This window comes from Gouania willdenowi, chromosome 6 (genome assembly GCF_900634775.1).
Source record: "Gouania willdenowi chromosome 6, fGouWil2.1, whole genome shotgun sequence".
Classification (NCBI taxonomy): Eukaryota; Metazoa; Chordata; class Actinopteri; order Blenniiformes; family Gobiesocidae; genus Gouania; species Gouania willdenowi.
Window position 1 is genome coordinate 24,180,577 of NC_041049.1, and position 19,069 is coordinate 24,199,645.

At 38.4% G+C, this 19,069-nt stretch overlaps 1 protein-coding gene across 1 annotated transcript; it reads left to right on the forward strand.

Annotated features, from left to right (window-relative positions):
• The first annotated feature begins 5,258 nt into the window (after positions 1–5,258).
• LOC114464869 (chloride anion exchanger-like) lies at positions 5,259–18,838 on the forward strand. Its single transcript, XM_028449497.1, has 19 exons — positions 5,259–5,510; positions 5,638–5,777; positions 6,558–6,668; positions 7,464–7,624; positions 7,724–7,888; positions 7,970–8,122; positions 9,359–9,441; positions 12,140–12,287; positions 13,224–13,337; positions 13,455–13,532; positions 13,620–13,715; positions 14,441–14,547; positions 15,502–15,571; positions 15,658–15,750; positions 15,818–15,901; positions 15,970–16,182; positions 16,278–16,332; positions 18,087–18,220; positions 18,573–18,838. Exons 1-19 carry the CDS (start codon positions 5,383–5,385, stop codon positions 18,591–18,593), a joined length of 2,154 nt encoding a protein of 717 aa, XP_028305298.1. The 5' UTR covers positions 5,259–5,382; the 3' UTR covers positions 18,594–18,838.
• Positions 18,839–19,069: the final 231 nt, after the last annotated feature.

The following is a 19,069-nucleotide window of genomic DNA, read 5'->3' on the forward strand; positions in this document are numbered from 1 at the left end:
TTGGTAAGGAATCAAATAGATAAGCAGTATCAATAATGGAATTGTGATCACTAAATTCTTATCAATCCCCACCCCTTGCGAATGATGTGGTAAACAGTTCAACAAGGGAACCCTCCCTAAGGAAAGGTAAGAAACACTTTATTAAAGGGAGGATATAAAAAGAAAGGGCAGTGTTACACCTAGGTGAGGGGGAAGGGAACAGGGAAGAGGGATTCAGGGTAGGAAATGGAAAGGGTGGGGAAGAGTTTACTGTTTTAAGGTGAGAGTGACATGTGATGTTATAGTTGTGCATATTGTGCTTATTGCCAGTCTGGTGACAAGTGTGGAGAAATTGAAGTGGGTGACACGGCACCCAGCTTAAGTATAATGGTGGTGGCCGTGAACAGAGGGAAGGAGTGAGTGGTTATACCTAAAACTGGTATTTGGGATCAACCAGTGGCGGCTGGTGCATTTTTCTCCATGGGGGGGGGGCTACAACTCCAAAATAGATATACACCAAAAACAGGTTTTGTGTAGCTTTGAACAAATAAGGACAATTGCAGTCACAGAACTGCTTTCAAACTAATCACATGTATTGTTATTGAATCCATAAACAAGTAAGAACAAAGTGGGCCCTGCGATGGACTGGTGCCCTGTTCAGGGTGTACCCCCGCCCAGCGCCCAATGAGAGCCGGAGATTGGCACCGGCAGACCCCCGCGACCCTGAAAAACAGGAACAAGTGGGTCTGAAATTGGATGGATGGATGGATGGATGGATGTACCAGTGGTTCTCAAACATTTTGGCTGAAGTACCCCCTTTCTCTCATTTCTGATTCCAAATACCCCCTTATGTCCAACTATCACATTTTGCTCGGAATACTATGAAGAAACAACTATAGATCATAATGATGGAATTAATGAGTGATAACACACATTTTAAAGAATCTCATTTTGTAAATAAGTGGAAAGAAGCAGTATTTAGTGCCTCGTGAATAGATTTATTTTTTATAGTTTTTATCATTTATGGTCATCTCCCTCCTGATGTGGGACCAGGAAAATGATCCTAGTTTTTTCAGATAATGTTCTAATCAGTATCATTTCTATCATCATTTTGTGTGTTTTTTGTGTCATTGTGTGTGTTTCTGGTTTCATTTTGTGTATTTTGTTTTTGTGTGTGGTTGGTATTATTTAAATGATTCCATCTCAGTCTGTTTCTTATATCATTTTGAATGTTTTGTTGTCGTTTTGTGTGCATACCTGTCAAGTTTTGGATTTGAAAATAAGGGAAATATTCTGTCGTCCACTTTGAGCCGTCCCACCCACCCAACCAAGCTCCAGTATCACTTATATTTTAAGACAAGTGTACAAGAAATCTAAAATAGCCACTTGTCAACCACTTACTAAATACAATTATGTGATTAGAATCTGGTAGGTCCACCTTTATTAACATTAAAATGCTGTGAACATTCCTACTAGGGCTGGGCAATATGGACCAAAACTCATATCTCAACATATTTTCTCAAAATGGTGATATACGATATAAATCTTAGATAATTTTATCAAATAAAGTCTGACCAGAAAGACAATTCTAGGTTAAATTTACTGATGCTAAATGCCACACAGGTTCATTATTAACAAACAGCTGATCAATATGTGACACTCATTAACCATCTAACTGAGCTTTACATGTTGTTCTGAGAAGTAAAAGACTCCTAAAACTAGTATTTTGTTTCATATGATATATGAAATATTATAGTTTTTTATATCGCCAAAATAGAAAACTCGATACATCTTGAATCTCGATATATCGCCCAGCCCTAATTCCTAAATTATAAAACAGCCTAAATAAAAACATAAATGTGTATATGAAGCACATGTGTTTATTTAATATACTGACAGTTTATGTACAAGTCAACACGTTGCATATTTACTATTAATTTCATGTTGCTTGTCTTTAAGTTAGACGTTTTATCTTCATTATATATTTTCTTATAATTTCTCATGCTCACTCATGTGGTTCTCTGGTATTCACTAATGACTTATTAGACACATTTATTACAGACTTTACATTCTTTAACACTTTTTAAAGCAGTGTATATTTGTGGAGCTTGTGATTGGCTGATTTTTCATGGTGACTTACGTGGTTCCTTCCTCTGTGGTAGACGTTAAAATCTCAGTTATTAATCTAACAGAACGTGTAACTGTGTCACATCCTGCTGCTCTTTAGGAAGATTAACTCTCTGTCACATTTCACAACGTATTCACACCAGTTCTTTGTCTTTTTCACCAGAACGTCTTCATTCATCATCTTTTTTTAAGTTGTTTCTGTGTTTGTTGCCGCTGTCAGCACTAATCTCATGAGAACTGTCACTCAGGCCATTTCAGGTGGAAGTTCTCGCGAGGCTAGTGATGGCCTTCAGTTTGGTAAGTCATCTTTTAATTATTATTATTACATTAAAATACGGAATATTTACGGGAAAATACTAATACCGGAAGATGGCGGGAAAGAGGGGTAAAATACGGGAGTTCCCCGGCTAAAACGGGATACTTGACAGGTATATTTGTGTGTTGCTGGTAATAGTATGTATTTTAATCTCTAGTGTGTGTTTTTGTTATCATTTTGCAGATTTTGTTGTTGGTTGTTTGTTCTTTTTATTATTCAGTATATTTTTCTCTGTGTTGTTTTTATTGTCATTTTGTGAATTGCTGGTAATATTGTGTAGTATTTTCATTTTGAACTAAAGAAATAAACATTATGAAACCCAATATTTTTAATGCTTTCATTTGGTAATTTTCCTTCTCTCGCTCTCTCTTAAGTACCCCCTGTAGTGCCATCGCGTACCCCTAGGGGTACACGTACCCCAACTTGAGAAACTATACAGGGTGTCAGGGTTATTATACTTATTGAAATTTAATTTGTTTTGTTTTTTAATTTTGTTTTTCAGATTTAACCTTAAGTGGTAAATTAATATACATAATTTAAGACGTATTTAAGATGTGAAAAAATATAATTTAAGACCTAGCTTACAAAATATGGACATATTCAAAATATGAAATCATCAAATGTAGTTTGTTCCTAGTTTGTTCATGTTTCTTTGCCTTCTCTGAAAAGTGCTTTAAATGTGTCCTACCTGTCTTTATCCATGCTGAGTCAGCAGGTAGGCAGGAAAAGCAGAATTATTTAATATATTTCTTCATTTGATTCTCCTTCTAACGTTCCACAGCTTCACCTGTCAAAGCCACTTTCTGACGGACCACTGTGACGTCAGCCCCTCCCATGGCGGGAGGAGGGTGTTGTGTATGTTCCGGCTGCATTCAACTCTGCACAGCCGCAGAGAGTCTCTGGACGCAGGTAAACTGCGCCCATAGACTCTCCATTGACTTGTATTGAAGAGGCGTTTCTGTGAATGCAAAACTTTAAACGAGAGTGGACGGTAAATATTTTTGCACCCTAAACAGGAAACACGTCATAACCAATCAGACACAGATGAACGAAACAACATCACACATCATCATTATTATCTATATAATATTTATTCTGATTATCTAAATACAGATATACATTTGTTTATTAGTATTTTTAATTCATTATTATTTTTTATTATTTTTATGTCTCACTCAAACAAACATGGTAAGTGGTGGGGCGGCGCCCTAGCGCCCTCTATTGGCCAGCCGCCACTGGGCTCAACGTGTCTAAGGTTAAGCCCAGTACAAGTTTATCCCACAGCTCAAGGCATGCCAGTGCATCCATGACCAATGCTTGTGCAAGAACTGCTTCTGCATACCCAAGCGCCGCCCCAGGCCCGAAGATGCAGCCTGGCCGGCAACAACAATGGGAGCCAAGGAGCCCCAGGCCACCCCTCGACAACCGAGCAGCCCCCCCAGATGCCCTAGAGATCCAAGACCAAGAAGCAGCCACCGTCCCCCACAAACACAACCCAGAAAGCCCCATGGAGCCGAGGACCCAGCGCACCCCGCCACCAACCTTTTATGACTGAACTGTATTTTTAGTTGTAGTAGCCTATAATCGCACTGAGATGACTTTGTTGTAATTTGCGTATAAATAAATGATTGAAATGATGAAAATTTTAATTGAATTCAATTCAATAGAAATGAATAGTGCGAGTTATAATGAACACCACAATTATACCCAATAAACAAATATTTTAAATCTTAATAAAATGTAATGCATTTTACTCATCAGAATTTCAAGAAGAGTTAAACAGAGGTAATTTACCACTTTAAAACTCTTTTTTGTCAATAAACACACCTGCAGCTCATTAAACCATTTTTATATACTTTTCTCATCTTTTCACAATAAAAGATAGCACCCCTAATATTTTTTTAGTAATACATAGGCCTATTCCTGTTATCAACGTCAAGTTACCCAAGGGCAACAAATATTTTATCTGTAAAGGTGAATAATAAATAACTTAGAAACAGTGTTTGGAATAACGGCGTTTAAAATAACGGCATTAGGTAACGGCGTTTGTTTTTCAGTAACGGGGTAATCTAACTAATTATTTTTTACGCCGTTACAACGCCGTTATCGTTACTGAATGTTAAATGCAGTGCGTTACATGTATTGATTGAATAAACTGTGATCCGAAAGGAACCCTGGCTTCTTACTCAATGTAGTGAGCAGGTGGGTTAAAAACAAGGTGAGCGATTACGATTGGCTTAGGCGGCGTCATGTTTCATGGTAGTCAATCAGAGCCAGTGTTTTTACACATGTGCCAGCAAGAGGAGGCGGGTTTAAAACAAGGCGATTGTAAATGATTGGCTAAGGCGACGTGCCAGCACACGCAACACACACACGCCACACGCGATACACGCAACGCAACGCACGCACACACACACACACACACACACACACACAGTAATGCATTTTAACAGTAATGCACATAGCTACTTTCCTTGGTAATGAGTTACTTTTATTATAGAGTAATTCAGTTACTAACAGTTACTTTTTGCAACAAGTAGTGAGTAACTATAACTAATTACTTTTTTAAAGTAACATTCCCAAGACTGCTTAGTAATTGTTTTCTGTGTTGCCTTTGTTATTACGCACTGTACGTGTTACAGCAGATGTAGGTGGTAAGCAACAATCACCTCAAAGAGTAGGTGTTTGGCTTTTCCAAACATTGTCCAGATTTTGTTATCATTGGAATCTTATTTCGAAAGTGAGCAGCTCAATAATGAATACAACAAAAGAGATCAAAAAGATGTGACATCAATGTGTCCTTGTTAATGATTGAACAGTCAGAGACCAAAACAGGTTGAGTGATGAGTCTCATCTCAGATCTCATCTTAGATACGGGGGGCAAAGGTTCAATCAGATATCTGTTAGCAGATCATTTTACATTTTACAAAGTGTAATCCTTGATCATTGGAGACAGAAGCATGGCGACTTTGAGGACTCAGTATGTGGTAAACAGACCCATTTATTCTGAGGACAGCTTTGCTGAAGACTTTGAGAAAGTCAGCAGGAAGCACAAAACCATCCTGGGACACCTCAAAGACTATGTAACGTGAGTAGGACCTGCTTCCTCAGACACCAGAATAATGCTTCATTCACATAAGGTTCCTGGGGATTAAATGTTTTAAAAACAAATCAGAGAAAACCTATGTGAAAGCTACATTTTGTATGTTAAACAGATGGGATTCAAAGCGGGCCAAAAATTTGGCACTCAGACTTCTGCCCATCATTGGCTGGTTAAGAACTTACAGGTTGAGAGAGTGGTTGCCAGGAGATGTGGTTTCTGGGATCAGCACTGGACTGGTGTCCATCATGCAAGGTGAGGTGCATGAAGTAGGAGAGACAGTCATACATATCTGCTCATATAGATGGTTTTTTTTATCTGGACAATCATATTTATGTTTTAGATCTTGATAATTTACTGTATATTAAGTTGCCTAACATGAAACCTTGTAAAAAATTATTTTATTTAAATATTGCAGGAAAAGATTCCTTCATTGTCGTTTACATACATGACATTTGTTATCTAGCCTGCAGCAGTTGAGGCCTTGGTTAGGGGCTCTAAACCAATAACCCACAACGGATACAAACCTACAACCCTCCAGTTACAAATCTGCTTCTTTAGGGCCCTAAAGCCCATCAAAAAGAAATATGAGCAAGAAAGCTGCACTTTAAACAAACAATTGGAAAAGTTGAAGTTAAAATGATCCCTTGTTATATTTGGCAAGCAATAGTCATAATTGATTTTTACTTTAAATGACTCCTGGATGAATGTATTGAAGGAATAGGCATTGTTGTCTCTTTAGGGTTTATAGGGAGCTGGGTTCCTTGTTATTCAAAGTGGAAGTACTGACAAATATTGTGCTCCAATAAACTCCAGCACTTTCTTACAAAGCCAACAATAATATCAGTGTTTTTCTTATATTCTCATAACTTTTGTCAAAAAAGTTTTTATCTTGACTAGCTTTGAGCAATATGTAATACAGGCAAAATATATTGTCATTTGTGTTTTGCATGGATTTATTATTCTTCACACAAGACTCAATATTAGTGCTTACAAGTGTCCTGCGTGTGCGTGCGTGCGTGCTTGCATGTTCAGGACTTGCCTTTTCCCTGCTTGCTGAGCTGCCTCCAATTTACGGTCTCTACACTGCATTCTTCCCAATGCTGACTTACTTCTTTTTTGGTACCTCAAGACACATATCAGTGGGTAAGTTCAACCACATCTTTCTCGGCTTTTCATCCCTAATATCATTGATTTAAAAAACGGGTCAAGTTAGAATTTTCATATATATTTAGGGTGCCCAATATAAAAATCGTGAAAAAGCAAATATTTAAATCCCTCCAAGATATGATGCCCATTCCAGTGTTCTACACACACACTATTTGTTGAGCACTAACAATCACAGGCATTGCTTTTATGTGTGTATATTTAGGTTAACATGGTCACATCCTTATCTGGTCACATCACTAGCTATAAAATTATCACTGAACTTTTACATTTGGCAGCCCATAAATATCAAATCTGTTTTTGGCTTCTTTTGGGATCATTCCAAAACAATTTGTTTCACACTAAAGGTGGGCATACACTGTCGATTACATCACCGCCTTTTCTTTTTTAAAGCTATTTTTGGTGAGATTTGCGAGTGTCTCTCCATTTCCAGGTCCTTCTTCTTCTGTTTTAATAGCGACACTTCAGAGTTCTTCTTCTTCTTCTAATTTGTATGTTGCATTTCTGGAAACAAGACCCCCACTTGTCGTGTATGGGCATACAGTGTGAGCAGTCAGATCGTGTCAGAGTGTCGGTCCGTATAGTGTGATAACATGAATAGTGAGCTAAACACATTCGGGCTCTGCACATGAGTCGCACAGTTTGAGCTGGAGCTGATTTCAACGATTGGAAAAAATCAGTGTATGTCCACCTTAAGTGTTGTTTTATCACCATAAGATACTGTTTGAGGAAGTTCTTGGTGTTGTCATTTAAAAAGTGACACCTTCTCCACAGGCTCCTTTCCTGTCTTGAGTCTCATGGTGGGAGCTGTGGTGTTACGCCTGGTCCCAAATGAGGGAGACCCGGCAAACATCAGCGCCTTTCAGGGTCTGAATAAGACTGAGCAAAGGGTCCTTGTTGCTTACTCCGTGACATTCCTCATGGGCATTTTCCAGGTTGGCTACAAGGGAAACTGGTTAAAGATCACAACTGTGATGCTGTCTGTTATCATGAGAGCGTTTGAAGCCTTGCTTTGCTTATTGTTTTCTCTGCAGCTGGCCATGGGTATTTTCCAGGTGGGCTTCATTGTTGTGTACCTGTCAGACACGCTGGTGTCCGGCTTCACCACAGCTGCCGCAGTTCACATATTGGTGTCCCAGCTCAAGTTTGTGCTGGGGATTGATGTAAAAGGCATGACTGGTGTATTCTCCATCATTCGTGTGAGTAAAGGAACGATCCACTCTCTGATGATAATAAACTTGTGTGATTTTTGCTAATATGTCTGTGCGCTCCTTTTGCAGACTCTGGAAAAGATCTTTACAGGCATCACTGGGACCAACATCTGTGATCTGGTAATGTCCATCGTCATCATGGTCGTGGTGTTCCTTGTAAAGATCGTGAATGACAAATACATAGCAAAGCTGAAGGTCCCCATACCCATAGAGGCAATAATGGTGAGGAAACACATCTTCATTCTGTGCTATTAATAACTACAGCTGATGTTTGAATGGCCAAAAGACCCAGATTCAGAACCTAGTGTTATAATATTATTAGAGGAAACCAGAAGCATTGGAAAGCTAAACTGCAAAACGAACCTTGTGATTCTTTTTTTTTTTCTACGTTGTCTTCACAATCTACTACTCAGACACTATGATTATAACAGTAAAGAGAGGAAGTAGATGGGTGCTTCCAAATGTGACAGTAAACATTTATATGTGTTTTAAAATATGTCATAATGACAACTCTAACCCTTGTGATTCACAAACATTAAACATTAACTTTGAGCAATAGCTGAGTAAAAAGTTTAATGCTGCCCGAGTAAAGCTGCCAACACTCAGAGCTAGTTTAGTGGGTTTAGGCTAGGAAAGAACATTAGCAACAGTAAAACCTCAACTGAGGTTCAGATGTCAAAGAAATTATATCTGTTAATCTGAAAGTCCAGAACTAGCAAAGACTTCATAACAAAGATGATTTCAAGCTGAAGGTACACACTGACCAGTTCCTTATTCTATCAAATATAGAGATGCATTTCCTCTTTTAATGAATCTGTGAGAGAAAAATGAAAGAAAGGAAAACTCTTCAGAGAGAACATGCAAGTTTTTCTCTACTTTTTACTCGGATCTTTTAATTAGGCAGCTCCAAGGACAGATGACAAGAACAGTATAATTTCAATGGGATTTATTCCCAAGCAAAGTTTAGTAGACTAAGCACCATGTGCAGGTGGCTAGAGGAAGACGTCTGTGTTCCTCCATGTCTGTGTGTCTTTGTTCTCGGTGCATCTCTATCTGTGTCTCTCTACCTCTGTGTCTGTGTCTACCTGTGTATCTTCATGACTGCAACCTCCTTAGCACCAAGAAATGTCTGGCACAAACGTGATCTAGTCATAAATCACATCCATTTTACCTCTGCTAAGTTCCCTCGCTGACCTTGAGGTCATATGTACACTTGTGTAGTGTTCAAATCAATGTTTTCTCAAAATATATTATAATCTTTAAACTCATTATGATTTAAAAGTAAAACTAAATTGTCAAAATCAAGAAAAAACAAATAACTACATAAAACTGGTTTTCCTTATTAAGTTTTGCCAACAAAAACACCTAACTTGGTGTAGTATTGTAATAATAATAATATTAATAATAATAAAGAGCATTGCTCCACTAATATGATTCTTTGTCACTTCACTCACACAGACAGTCATTGCTTGTGGTGTTTCTTACGGCTTCGACTTCCAGAATAAATTTGGTGTCCAAGTTGTTGGTCGGATGGTCAGTGGGTGAGTTTGGCATAATTAGGTTCTAGGCAGCATTAGCTGCTGGGAACCCATGACTGTCAAAGTTATTGTAAACATATACTTGCAAAGTCTTGCCAAATACATTTTAAAATTTTGGAGGCACTGTAGATGATGTTTGAAAAATATCACAATTTTATCTAAAACATTTTATATATATATATATATATATATATATATATATATATATATATAACAAAAATGTGTTTAATGTATTACCAATAAACCAACTATTATACACCTTTTATAAATAAAAAAACACAGATGATTTTATACATTTGAGTATAAACTATGGAGAGTCGCCATTTTGGTTAGGATATGACGCCCTTTTGTTGATTCGTGTTAGCAGTTGTAAGGCAACAGTTTTCTACAGTTTCTGACAATGGCGAAATGTAAAGCCAATGGTTGCTATAACAACAAGAGAAAAACCCAGCAGAAACATTTCTTATGCGTCACTAAGCCAAATAACAACATTAAGTCAAAGTTAGCCAGACGTTGGCTCGATGATTTTGGTACGGGATACACATTTAAAAGGTTTCAGTTCGGACAAAATTTGGTGGTATGCAAAGACCACTTCGAGCCAAGCTGCTATGAGAGGGGTCTGCGGGCCCTCCATGGTAAGATTTGAGAGCAGCAAAGCCAAATGCTACTCTAAGGAAAGACAGGGAAGCAAAGACATATATGATCTGACGAGAAACCTGAAACCAACATGTAATGTCTAAATAAGGCTTTAGCTTTGGCCCAAAGAGAGGAAACAACAAATGTCTATTGTGGTCAAAAGGTGGTAAAATTCCTATATATCAAAGAACTGGAGCCGGAGGCTGACACTTTATGACATACAGCTGAGGTTGGAGGAAGAACTAGTCTGAGAATCTGAGAACAAGGAACTTTCAAGGCTCACGTGTCAATATAACGCTAGCAACTGTGCTGGCTGGGTTTAATTGTGAAAACGTGTTCAAGCATGAAAAAGACCAACACTCAAATTTAGGTGAAAAAGAATATTGCATAAAATGAATCATATGAAGCAGTCAATACACCTCACGGCCCGACAGAATTTCTTCACAGAAAGTCTCAATGCAGCTTGTAAATGGTTCCCTCTTATTTCCATGTGGCTAAACGTGAATTATCAGAAGAACTTGCCTGTCCGTTAGGACTGCGTCAGCTGCTGATCTTAGGAGCATCCTCCTGTCCGTGAATAGATGTCCTTCCACGCAGCTTTTATCACAGTTGCTCGCCATATTTGTGCACTTCCAATACCAAACTACACAGCCGTGTCTCGTTTCTGCTGGAAACAATAACTCTGTTAGGCTGATTCTGCATGCAGAGTGGGTGCAAGGTGCAAAGAAGAAGCAGGTAGTTAAAGAGAAAGGTGATATTTAATCCTCTCTTAACATACAACCTGGATACTGCACTTTTATCACTAAAGGAGCGGACACACTTCCCACAATTTAAATGGACCTTTTGAGCTTCTACCTCCCACAAAGCACCATGCAACCAGGCCGATCAACAAAAGTGCGTCACATCCAATGTAAAATGCACATTAAAATGCCACCTTTTTCCATCTTCTTACATTCTGCTTGTTGCTCAGAATTGCCTAATTTTGCCTGGACCAGACCATCGCTGCACAGCAGCTATCATTTTGTTTAAATGTGTCTTATCATTTTTATGCTGACGATATCCAGTTGTACTGCTCCTTTAATGACTCTGAGTTTCACTTTTTATCAGAGTTCTTAGATTGTATATCCTGTATCAAAAACTGGCTGTCATCAAATTATCTCCAGATAAATTCAAACAAAACAGAAACTCTGATCATTGTTCCTGATAAAAACATCCCTCTGATTAAAAACTCTCTTGGTGATCTGGGCTCATCTGTTAAAACCAGCCTCAGAAACCTTGGGGATGTTTTTGATCAGTCCATGTCTTTGGAGGGACATTGTCGTCAATTGACTAAAAACTGTTTTTACCACCTGAGAAATATCTCTAAAGTGAAGTATCTATTATCAAAATTAGATCTGGAACTGGTCATACACGCATTTATATCATCTCGTATTGACTACTGTAATTCTGTTTTTACTTGTTTTAATAAGTCAACCCTAAACAGACTCCAGATCGTTCAGAACGCTGCTGCCAGACTTTTAACTGGTGTTTCTAGAACATCCCACATCACCCTCATTCTTGCTACTCTGCACTGGCTTCCAGTTAAGTTTCGCATTTAATATAAAATATTAGTTCTCACGTTCCGAGCATTACATGGTCAGGCCCCTAAATATATCTCGGACTTGTTGTGCCCCTACTCATCAGGACGAAGCCTTCTGTCTTCAGGTCAGGGTCTCCTAAAGACCCCAAAAACTAAATTTAAAACCAGAGGAGACCTGGCGTTCCAGGCTGTAGCTCCCAGACTCTGGAATAACCTGCACCAGTCTCTCAGGGAGCTTTTAGTTAACTGGATTTTAATTTTTATTTGTTTTTTAATGTTGCTGTTCTTATGATATTTATGCACTCTTGTTTTATTATTCTATTGTGTTGCACTTGTACTTTTACCACAACTCTGTACAGCACTTTGTGATTTTATCTGCAAAAAGCGCTTTATGAATAAACTACTTACTTACTTACTTACTTACTTACTAAAGTGTCATCAAAGCATGCAGTCATTAATGCTCACTGAACTCACTCACCTTTGCAGCTATGAGCCTCCCTCTGCTCCCAGTGTGGAAGTCTTCCAGGAGAGTGCTCTGGAGGCCTTTCCTATTGCCATTGTGGGATTTGCTGTGGGCTTCTCTGTGGCCAAAGTCTACGCCATCAAACATGATTATACCATTGATGGCAACCAGGTGACTCACTGAGAATAGAGCTGTTTACCCTTCACTGGTTCAGACACAGGAAGAAAAGTTCACCACTTACTGTCTTTAGACAGTAAATAAACCCTACGGTTTGGGCTGACATGTGTCAGTCATACATACATTCCTGACTTTAAAAATCTTGTCACTTTTGGAGAATTTAAAACTTTGTTGAAGTAACTAAACCTTGAGATTTTGGCTGACGTGCCAAAAGGCCTTCAGAATGAGCGGGGCTTCTGAAGCAGTTAAGACACAACCAGGCTATACTATAAAATCTCCAAATAACAATCTAAGCTATCCTAACTACCTATCCAATACTCACTATAACTCTCTATTCACTATTCTCCCAATCAAACCTACTCGCCACAGATTGCAGAATCCACAGGTGCTAGTTTTTATAAGAGTTGCGGGACCAACAGCGGTGGTTTGTGACGTAAAATGACACCAAAACAGCACAATCCACCATTATAACAATAGAACAAGCTCATTGTAATAGCTGGGTTTTAACCCATAAAACGCAGTCACTTACATTTTTACAACAAAATATGCCAAAATTAATATTTTGACAAAAATGTCAAGAGTTGGACTAGGATCAATCTACAACACTACTTCACATCAAAAACATTTTTTTCAGCAGAAAAAAAGTGGTTTTGGGATTTAGTTAATCTTTAAGAGAGTTAAGCGTGAGAATACGTTTTACTTACAAGGATATAATATGTTAGACCTGAATATCGAACCTTTTGTAAGGGTTAGTCATCATTTTCCAAAAAGCCAGTGGTAAACACTTTACATGCATACTTTCAGCTGTGTTTTGTTTGATTTAAGCCAAACTCTATTTTGGCCTCAGAATGTAATTGATTTATTCTATAGTAGAGTGTATGTTTGCAATACAAATGGGAATTTCTCATTGGGGTCTTTGTCTATTCTCAGGAGCTCATTGCATTTGGAATCAGCAACATGTTCGGTGCAAGCTTCAGGTCATTTGCAGCGAGCACAGCCCTTTCCAGGACAGCAGTGCAGGAGAGCTCAGGAGGAAAAACACAGGCGAGTCTACTATTTGTGACTAAATCACCATTTAAAGTCATTTCAAAGTTTTGTAGAACTTAATATGTCATCATTATCATTCATTGGCATTTAGACAAACTCACTTTAACAATGCAGGTTGCAGGTCTGATCTCAGCCATGATGGCTATGATAGTAACAGTGGCTCTTGGCTTCCTGCTGCAGCCACTACCCACGGTGAGTCCCTTTCTCATTCCTTTCATTTTGCAACAAATACATTATATTACTATGTCAGTAGGATTTCTGTGTCTGATTTGACTACAGTCGGTCTTGGGTGCTTTGGTGATCGTTAATCTGAAGGGTATGCTGATGCAGTTCAGAGAGATCCCGTACCTATGGAGGAAGGACAAACCTGACTGTGTGGGTAACCAGCAGCTGTCACTCACTGAGTATACTTTACATGCAGCTTGACAAAACACATTAAACATAGTAAACATAGTAAATTTGTTTATTATTTTGAAGTGCATATAAACAGCTTAACTCAGCTGGAATTGAGTTATATACAGTAGCTTATAGACCAATACGACTTCTAGGATGCAATCTGCATTGTGGGAGGGGTCGAAGGTATCAAACTAACTTGAACAAGTAAAATCAACATTGTAAACAGTTCTAAAGTTCTCCAAAAACATATTATCCATCTGTAGCTGCTGTGCAGGTAAGGGGTTGGACACATGGCACTCAGACAGTGTGTGTGAGTGTTACTCATAGTAGGTTTCAGTGTTTTCAGCAGGAATGGAAACTTTTCATTCTCACAAGTGTGTGAATGACCTTGTGAATGATACTAAAAGTATCACGTTTCCATGCACAGAGTGCACAGCATTTTCTGTTCATGAGTGATTAATGAGAAAGACATGTTTTTTGTGGATTCAGGATTCCCTATGCAGTATATGTGTGTGTGTGTGTGTGTGTGTGTGTGTGTGTGTGTATATGTATATATATATATATATATATATATATATATATATATACTCTATATATATATATATTGATATAGACCGAGTGTGTGTGTGTGTGTGTGTGTGTGTGTGTGTGTGTGTGTGCGTGCGCGCGTGTGTGCATGTGTGTGTGTGTGTGTGTGTGTGTAGGTGGTGTGGGTGGGAACATGCCTGGCTTCCATCCTGCTGGGGTTGGATCTTGGTCTGGCGGTGGGCTTGGGAGTGGAGCTGCTCACTGTGGTCTTCAGGACTCAGTTGTAAATTCACACTCACGCTTCACGTCAATAACATGTACACTGTTCAGAGGAGGACAGATCTGATTGGTTCCCCCACATGTACATGTAAAGAGGAATGTAGATTAGAAGCTTGGAATTTCCTTGTTCTTCATGCAGTGTTTTTTGCAACATACACGTAAGTGTTTTTTATGGGAATCAAATTAATGCTTTAAAAATACACATCATGGGACATAAAATAACAGAAACAAAAACTCTCTTCATACCTGTCAAATGAAATCTAAATAGCACAAATAAATCATATAACTACATTAACACCTGGAAAATATATCTACGTCCACATCACATGGTTTTACATGCGTTTCCAGAAATGGTCCGGTTTTGTCCTGGTCTGAGCCTCAAAGAACATTTTTTTTCAGAATAATGTATTTCATTTTCATCGCAGTTGCTAAATTTCCACTTATGTTTACCTCAGTGATGCACCAAAATTCCTGCCACCCCCCATTTTTGGCAGTTTCCATTAAAGTCTTTTTGTCATTTATTTGTGAGACAAATATTGCAATAGTTAGTGCTACCAAATCATTGACACATACCAATATATGAATGGGACCTTTTTGAAGGGGGGGATGAAACATAGGCCCACCCCCTTTTCAAGGTAATTTCTAAATTTATTGGAACATAGTCGTGTGATATATTGTTTTAAAGGCAATTCGACGTAGATTACGATTTTACGATGCACAATTTCATTTGTTCTCGGGAACGTGGTACAAACAATTCGGCACAGAGACATTCTGCGGTAGTGGTTTCAACTAAGCAAAGTTGACTGAAACAGTGTTTCACACTATTCAACACATTTGGAAGTGATAAAGGTGTTAGTTGGCTGTCTCCAGACATTTTGTTGTTTTGAAGACACTATTGTGGAGTCATCTTCTGTCTTTCATTACCAAATGATGTAAATAACTGTAGCTATCTTTTCAGCCCCCGCTGCTCCATCTTAGCTAACATTCCTGGGACCGACCTCTACAAAGACCGTAAAGACTATCTACATGTGAGTGTGTGTACATGTGTGTGTCATTAAAACTTCAAAAACTGTTGCCACACATGTTCAGACTCCGATCCAACACCTTATTTCAGATGTATGAACCAAAAGGAGTGAAGATCTTCAGAATTCCCTCACCAATATTTTTTGCCAACATTGATTTTTTCCGAGAGAAGCTTGTGGAAGCCGTATGTATGACACACAAGTTCAGTAACACCAATTACATAAGATCAATGATCCAATACTTTGTTTCAGGTTGGGTTTAACCCTCTAAGGATTTTAAGGAAGAGGAACAAAGCGCTCAGAAAAATTCAGAAATCCCAACAGAAACAGAAAGAGGTGAAGCTTCATTCACTGATGATACTGCAGTGCTTAGCATGTGTAAAAAGACTGTTTCTGTCCCACAGCAAGGCTTGAAGGATCTGGCAATAACCAACATGGCTTATGTGAGCACTGAGATGCTCCAGATGCCCACAGACAACAAGGAAATTCCTTTCCAGGTGGACTGGAATGAGCTTCCAGCTAACATCATTGTTCCCAGAGTGGATATTCACAGCCTGATCCTGGACTTTTCTGCTGTCTCATTCCTGGACATCTCTGCTCTAAAGGGACTCAAAATGGTAAAATCCCCTCAGCGTCTTTTAGCTGGAATGATGAAGCTATGACATTGGAAGATTTTTGGCATTTATGAGTGTGTTATGTGCAAACTCCACAGGCACTCAAAGAGTTCATCCGAATTGATGTGAACGTTTACATTGTTTCTTGTGATGGTGAGTAGCCTGGGTGCACGTTACAGTGTATCTATGTAAGTTATAATGGTTTCAACAAAATAAGTACCATTCAGATAAAGAAATGTAATCCAGAAATAAATAGCCTTAGGTTGGTGAATAGTAATACTTTATTATGCTATGCTTTAATAAAACGAAGCACCAGTTTGTTTGTTTTTTACCACCTATGTTACAAGTGTATTCATGGCAAATGAAGGGTCATTGTGGCAAGTGTAGCTTGGGGTGGTGGGCGTGGCTTAACACAGGATCCAAACTCATCAGAAAGATGCAAGCATGTTGCACAAATAAACACCCAAAACATGCAAAATGACCGAGAAAAAAGGTAACCCCAAACCCACACAGAATGAGTTAACCACAGGACACATTAGAAAATAATTTAATCTAGTTTATACAGAAATTAAGTTATTGAAGCGCCCGTCTTACGTAACTAAATTAATAACACTCTGTTATCATGATGATGTACGATGAGCAAGGCCCTGGATGCATTAATACTGAATTTTAATGGTAAACAGGAGAAACAGTGAAATAACTATCTTTTTAAATTACTGAATTAACCTTTTGATGATGGTGCCTCCAACTTAGTAGGAAAAATAAATGATTACTTTTATTATCCTAAATATTTTCTTAAATATTAACTCTGATGATCCTAAATAATCAAAGATAACCCTTAAAGAAAAAAAACACAGAGGTAGTGTAATCAAACAACAGGCCTGATGTAGGGCACTATAAAATCCATGTTAACAGAATCGTGAATAGAATCACAGAATTGACCAATGAAAACAGAATTAACAGAATGTGAATTAAACGCCGTCACCGTGAGGCAAAGGACATTTTTTTTGTGGGGAAATGTTTCCAGGGGACCGCTCATTGTACGGTGTACGGCCTGCCCCCTCTTGTCCTGGCCGCTTCAAACACTGTCTAAACTGCGAATTAACTATGCAAATCATCAATCACTTTAAAATACAGAGCCAACCCAGGGCCTCATTTATAAATGCTGTATAAACGTGTATAAAGCGTACGCCACATATAAGCAAAGTTTGGGATTTATAAAATAAAAACTGGTGAGATAATGTGCACACCTCCACGGCAGCTCTGACCCTGCCGTACGCACAAAAGCATGAGAAACGGGAAACTCCGCCCCCAACAGGAGAAGGATGAAATTAACGACAGCTCTGTGAAATTCATAGAATTTGTGTGAAATAATTGAACACACACAACACACATTACTTGAAGGATGCATTTGCAAAAACGGAGGAGGAAAAAATAATAATGACGCCCACAGGGAGTGAGTGACGTGCGTGCAGCTACAAATACAAACAGTTTTATATTATTATTAATAATAATAATAATAATAATAATAATAATAATCAAAATCACATGATCATTGCGCAAAACTGCCAATCAAACACCTGGATATTCCCCCGTAATACACCTGAAGTTCCCCGGTTAGACAACGGGAGGTCCCTGGTAAGACACGTGCTGTATTATTAAGTGTTTTTGGCATAGTGGTGAGTTTATGTCGTGTTTGTTTCTCTCTGTGTTTGTGGTCATGCATTGATGACAATTTCATCCTTTACCTGAACTTCTTTAAAAAAATCTTATGTCTGATGCATTTTTCTTCATCCTTTCCTAATCAATGTCTGTCTCTCTGTCAACCTTTTGCATCTGTGTCCTGTGGGGCAGCTCTCAGTCGTCCCTCCATTACTACATACCATTTCTACTTTTGTATGTTGCAGTTTACATCCAGGAGAAACTACACAGCTGCATGTTCTTTGACAATGAGATTAAAACATCAATGTTTTTTCCTACACTGCACGATGCCCTGCTGGATATGCTTGAAAAGACAAGGAATGACCGAGGCAGGAGTCAGGTGAAAAGCTACTCTACTGCTCACAGTGGAATTGTTTTTGTATTTGTTTTGTTTTTTGTAAATGATTCTGCAAACTTATTTCGGGGGTGGGATTAAATAATTATTTACTTCTTTCGACTGCTTTTCGAACATGTTAAACACATACACTTTTTCTCTCTCTTCTATTCTGTAGAACTGACTGTTTTATTATTCTTTCATTTATCATGTGTAACAATATTTTGTATGTTTTCAACTACATGTTCGAAATAAATTAAATAAATCAAATCAAATCAAATGTACTAAGATTTTCCGGCTGTGTAGAAAAGGAACAAGACAAATAACCCGAGTCTTTTGGTCTTCTCTTATTCTGCAGCTCTTAAATACCAAACTGTAGAAGATCCACTGCCTACAGGAAAACCAATAGAATGGAAGGTTATCACCAATGACGGCTGTGCTCACTCACAGCAGCATCACAGACTTTGTTGTAATGGCACTGATTTGAATTTTGTTAAACCCTTTAAAGAGATCTTCAACATGAAAAATTAATTCATCTGTTTAATCTGGAGGAAAGCCTGAACAAATGTACTCTGCTTTTCTTGATGAGTCATCACTGACTGCCAATAAAAAGAAGACATGTTATATGACAGGTGTCATTGTAACCAGATTTCATAGGTTGATAGACAGTTACTACAGTCCTTACAGACCTTCTTCAGGGCAGTAACAAAATGAATGTCAAGCTGCTTCCTTTAAAGGTTCTCAACAGGTCACATGATTAGTAGTCATGATAAAGTGAAAGGTTACACAATGTGGAAATTGCAATCATCATATGACAAGGATTAGTTATTTTACAGGTGTCATAAGACGTTTGAT

Excerpts from the sequence above, each read along its gene's own strand:
- LOC114464869 (XM_028449497.1), top strand. The coding sequence starts at position 5,383 with ATGGCGACTTTGAGGACTCAGTATGTGGTAAACAGACCCATTTATTCT. Across the intron at positions 6,669-7,463 it reads CTCAAGACACATATCAGTGG|GCTCCTTTCCTGTCTTGAGT; the intron begins GTAAGTTCAACC and ends CCTTCTCCACAG. Across the intron at positions 18,221-18,572 it reads ATGACCGAGGCAGGAGTCAG|CTCTTAAATACCAAACTGTA; the intron begins GTGAAAAGCTAC and ends CTTATTCTGCAG.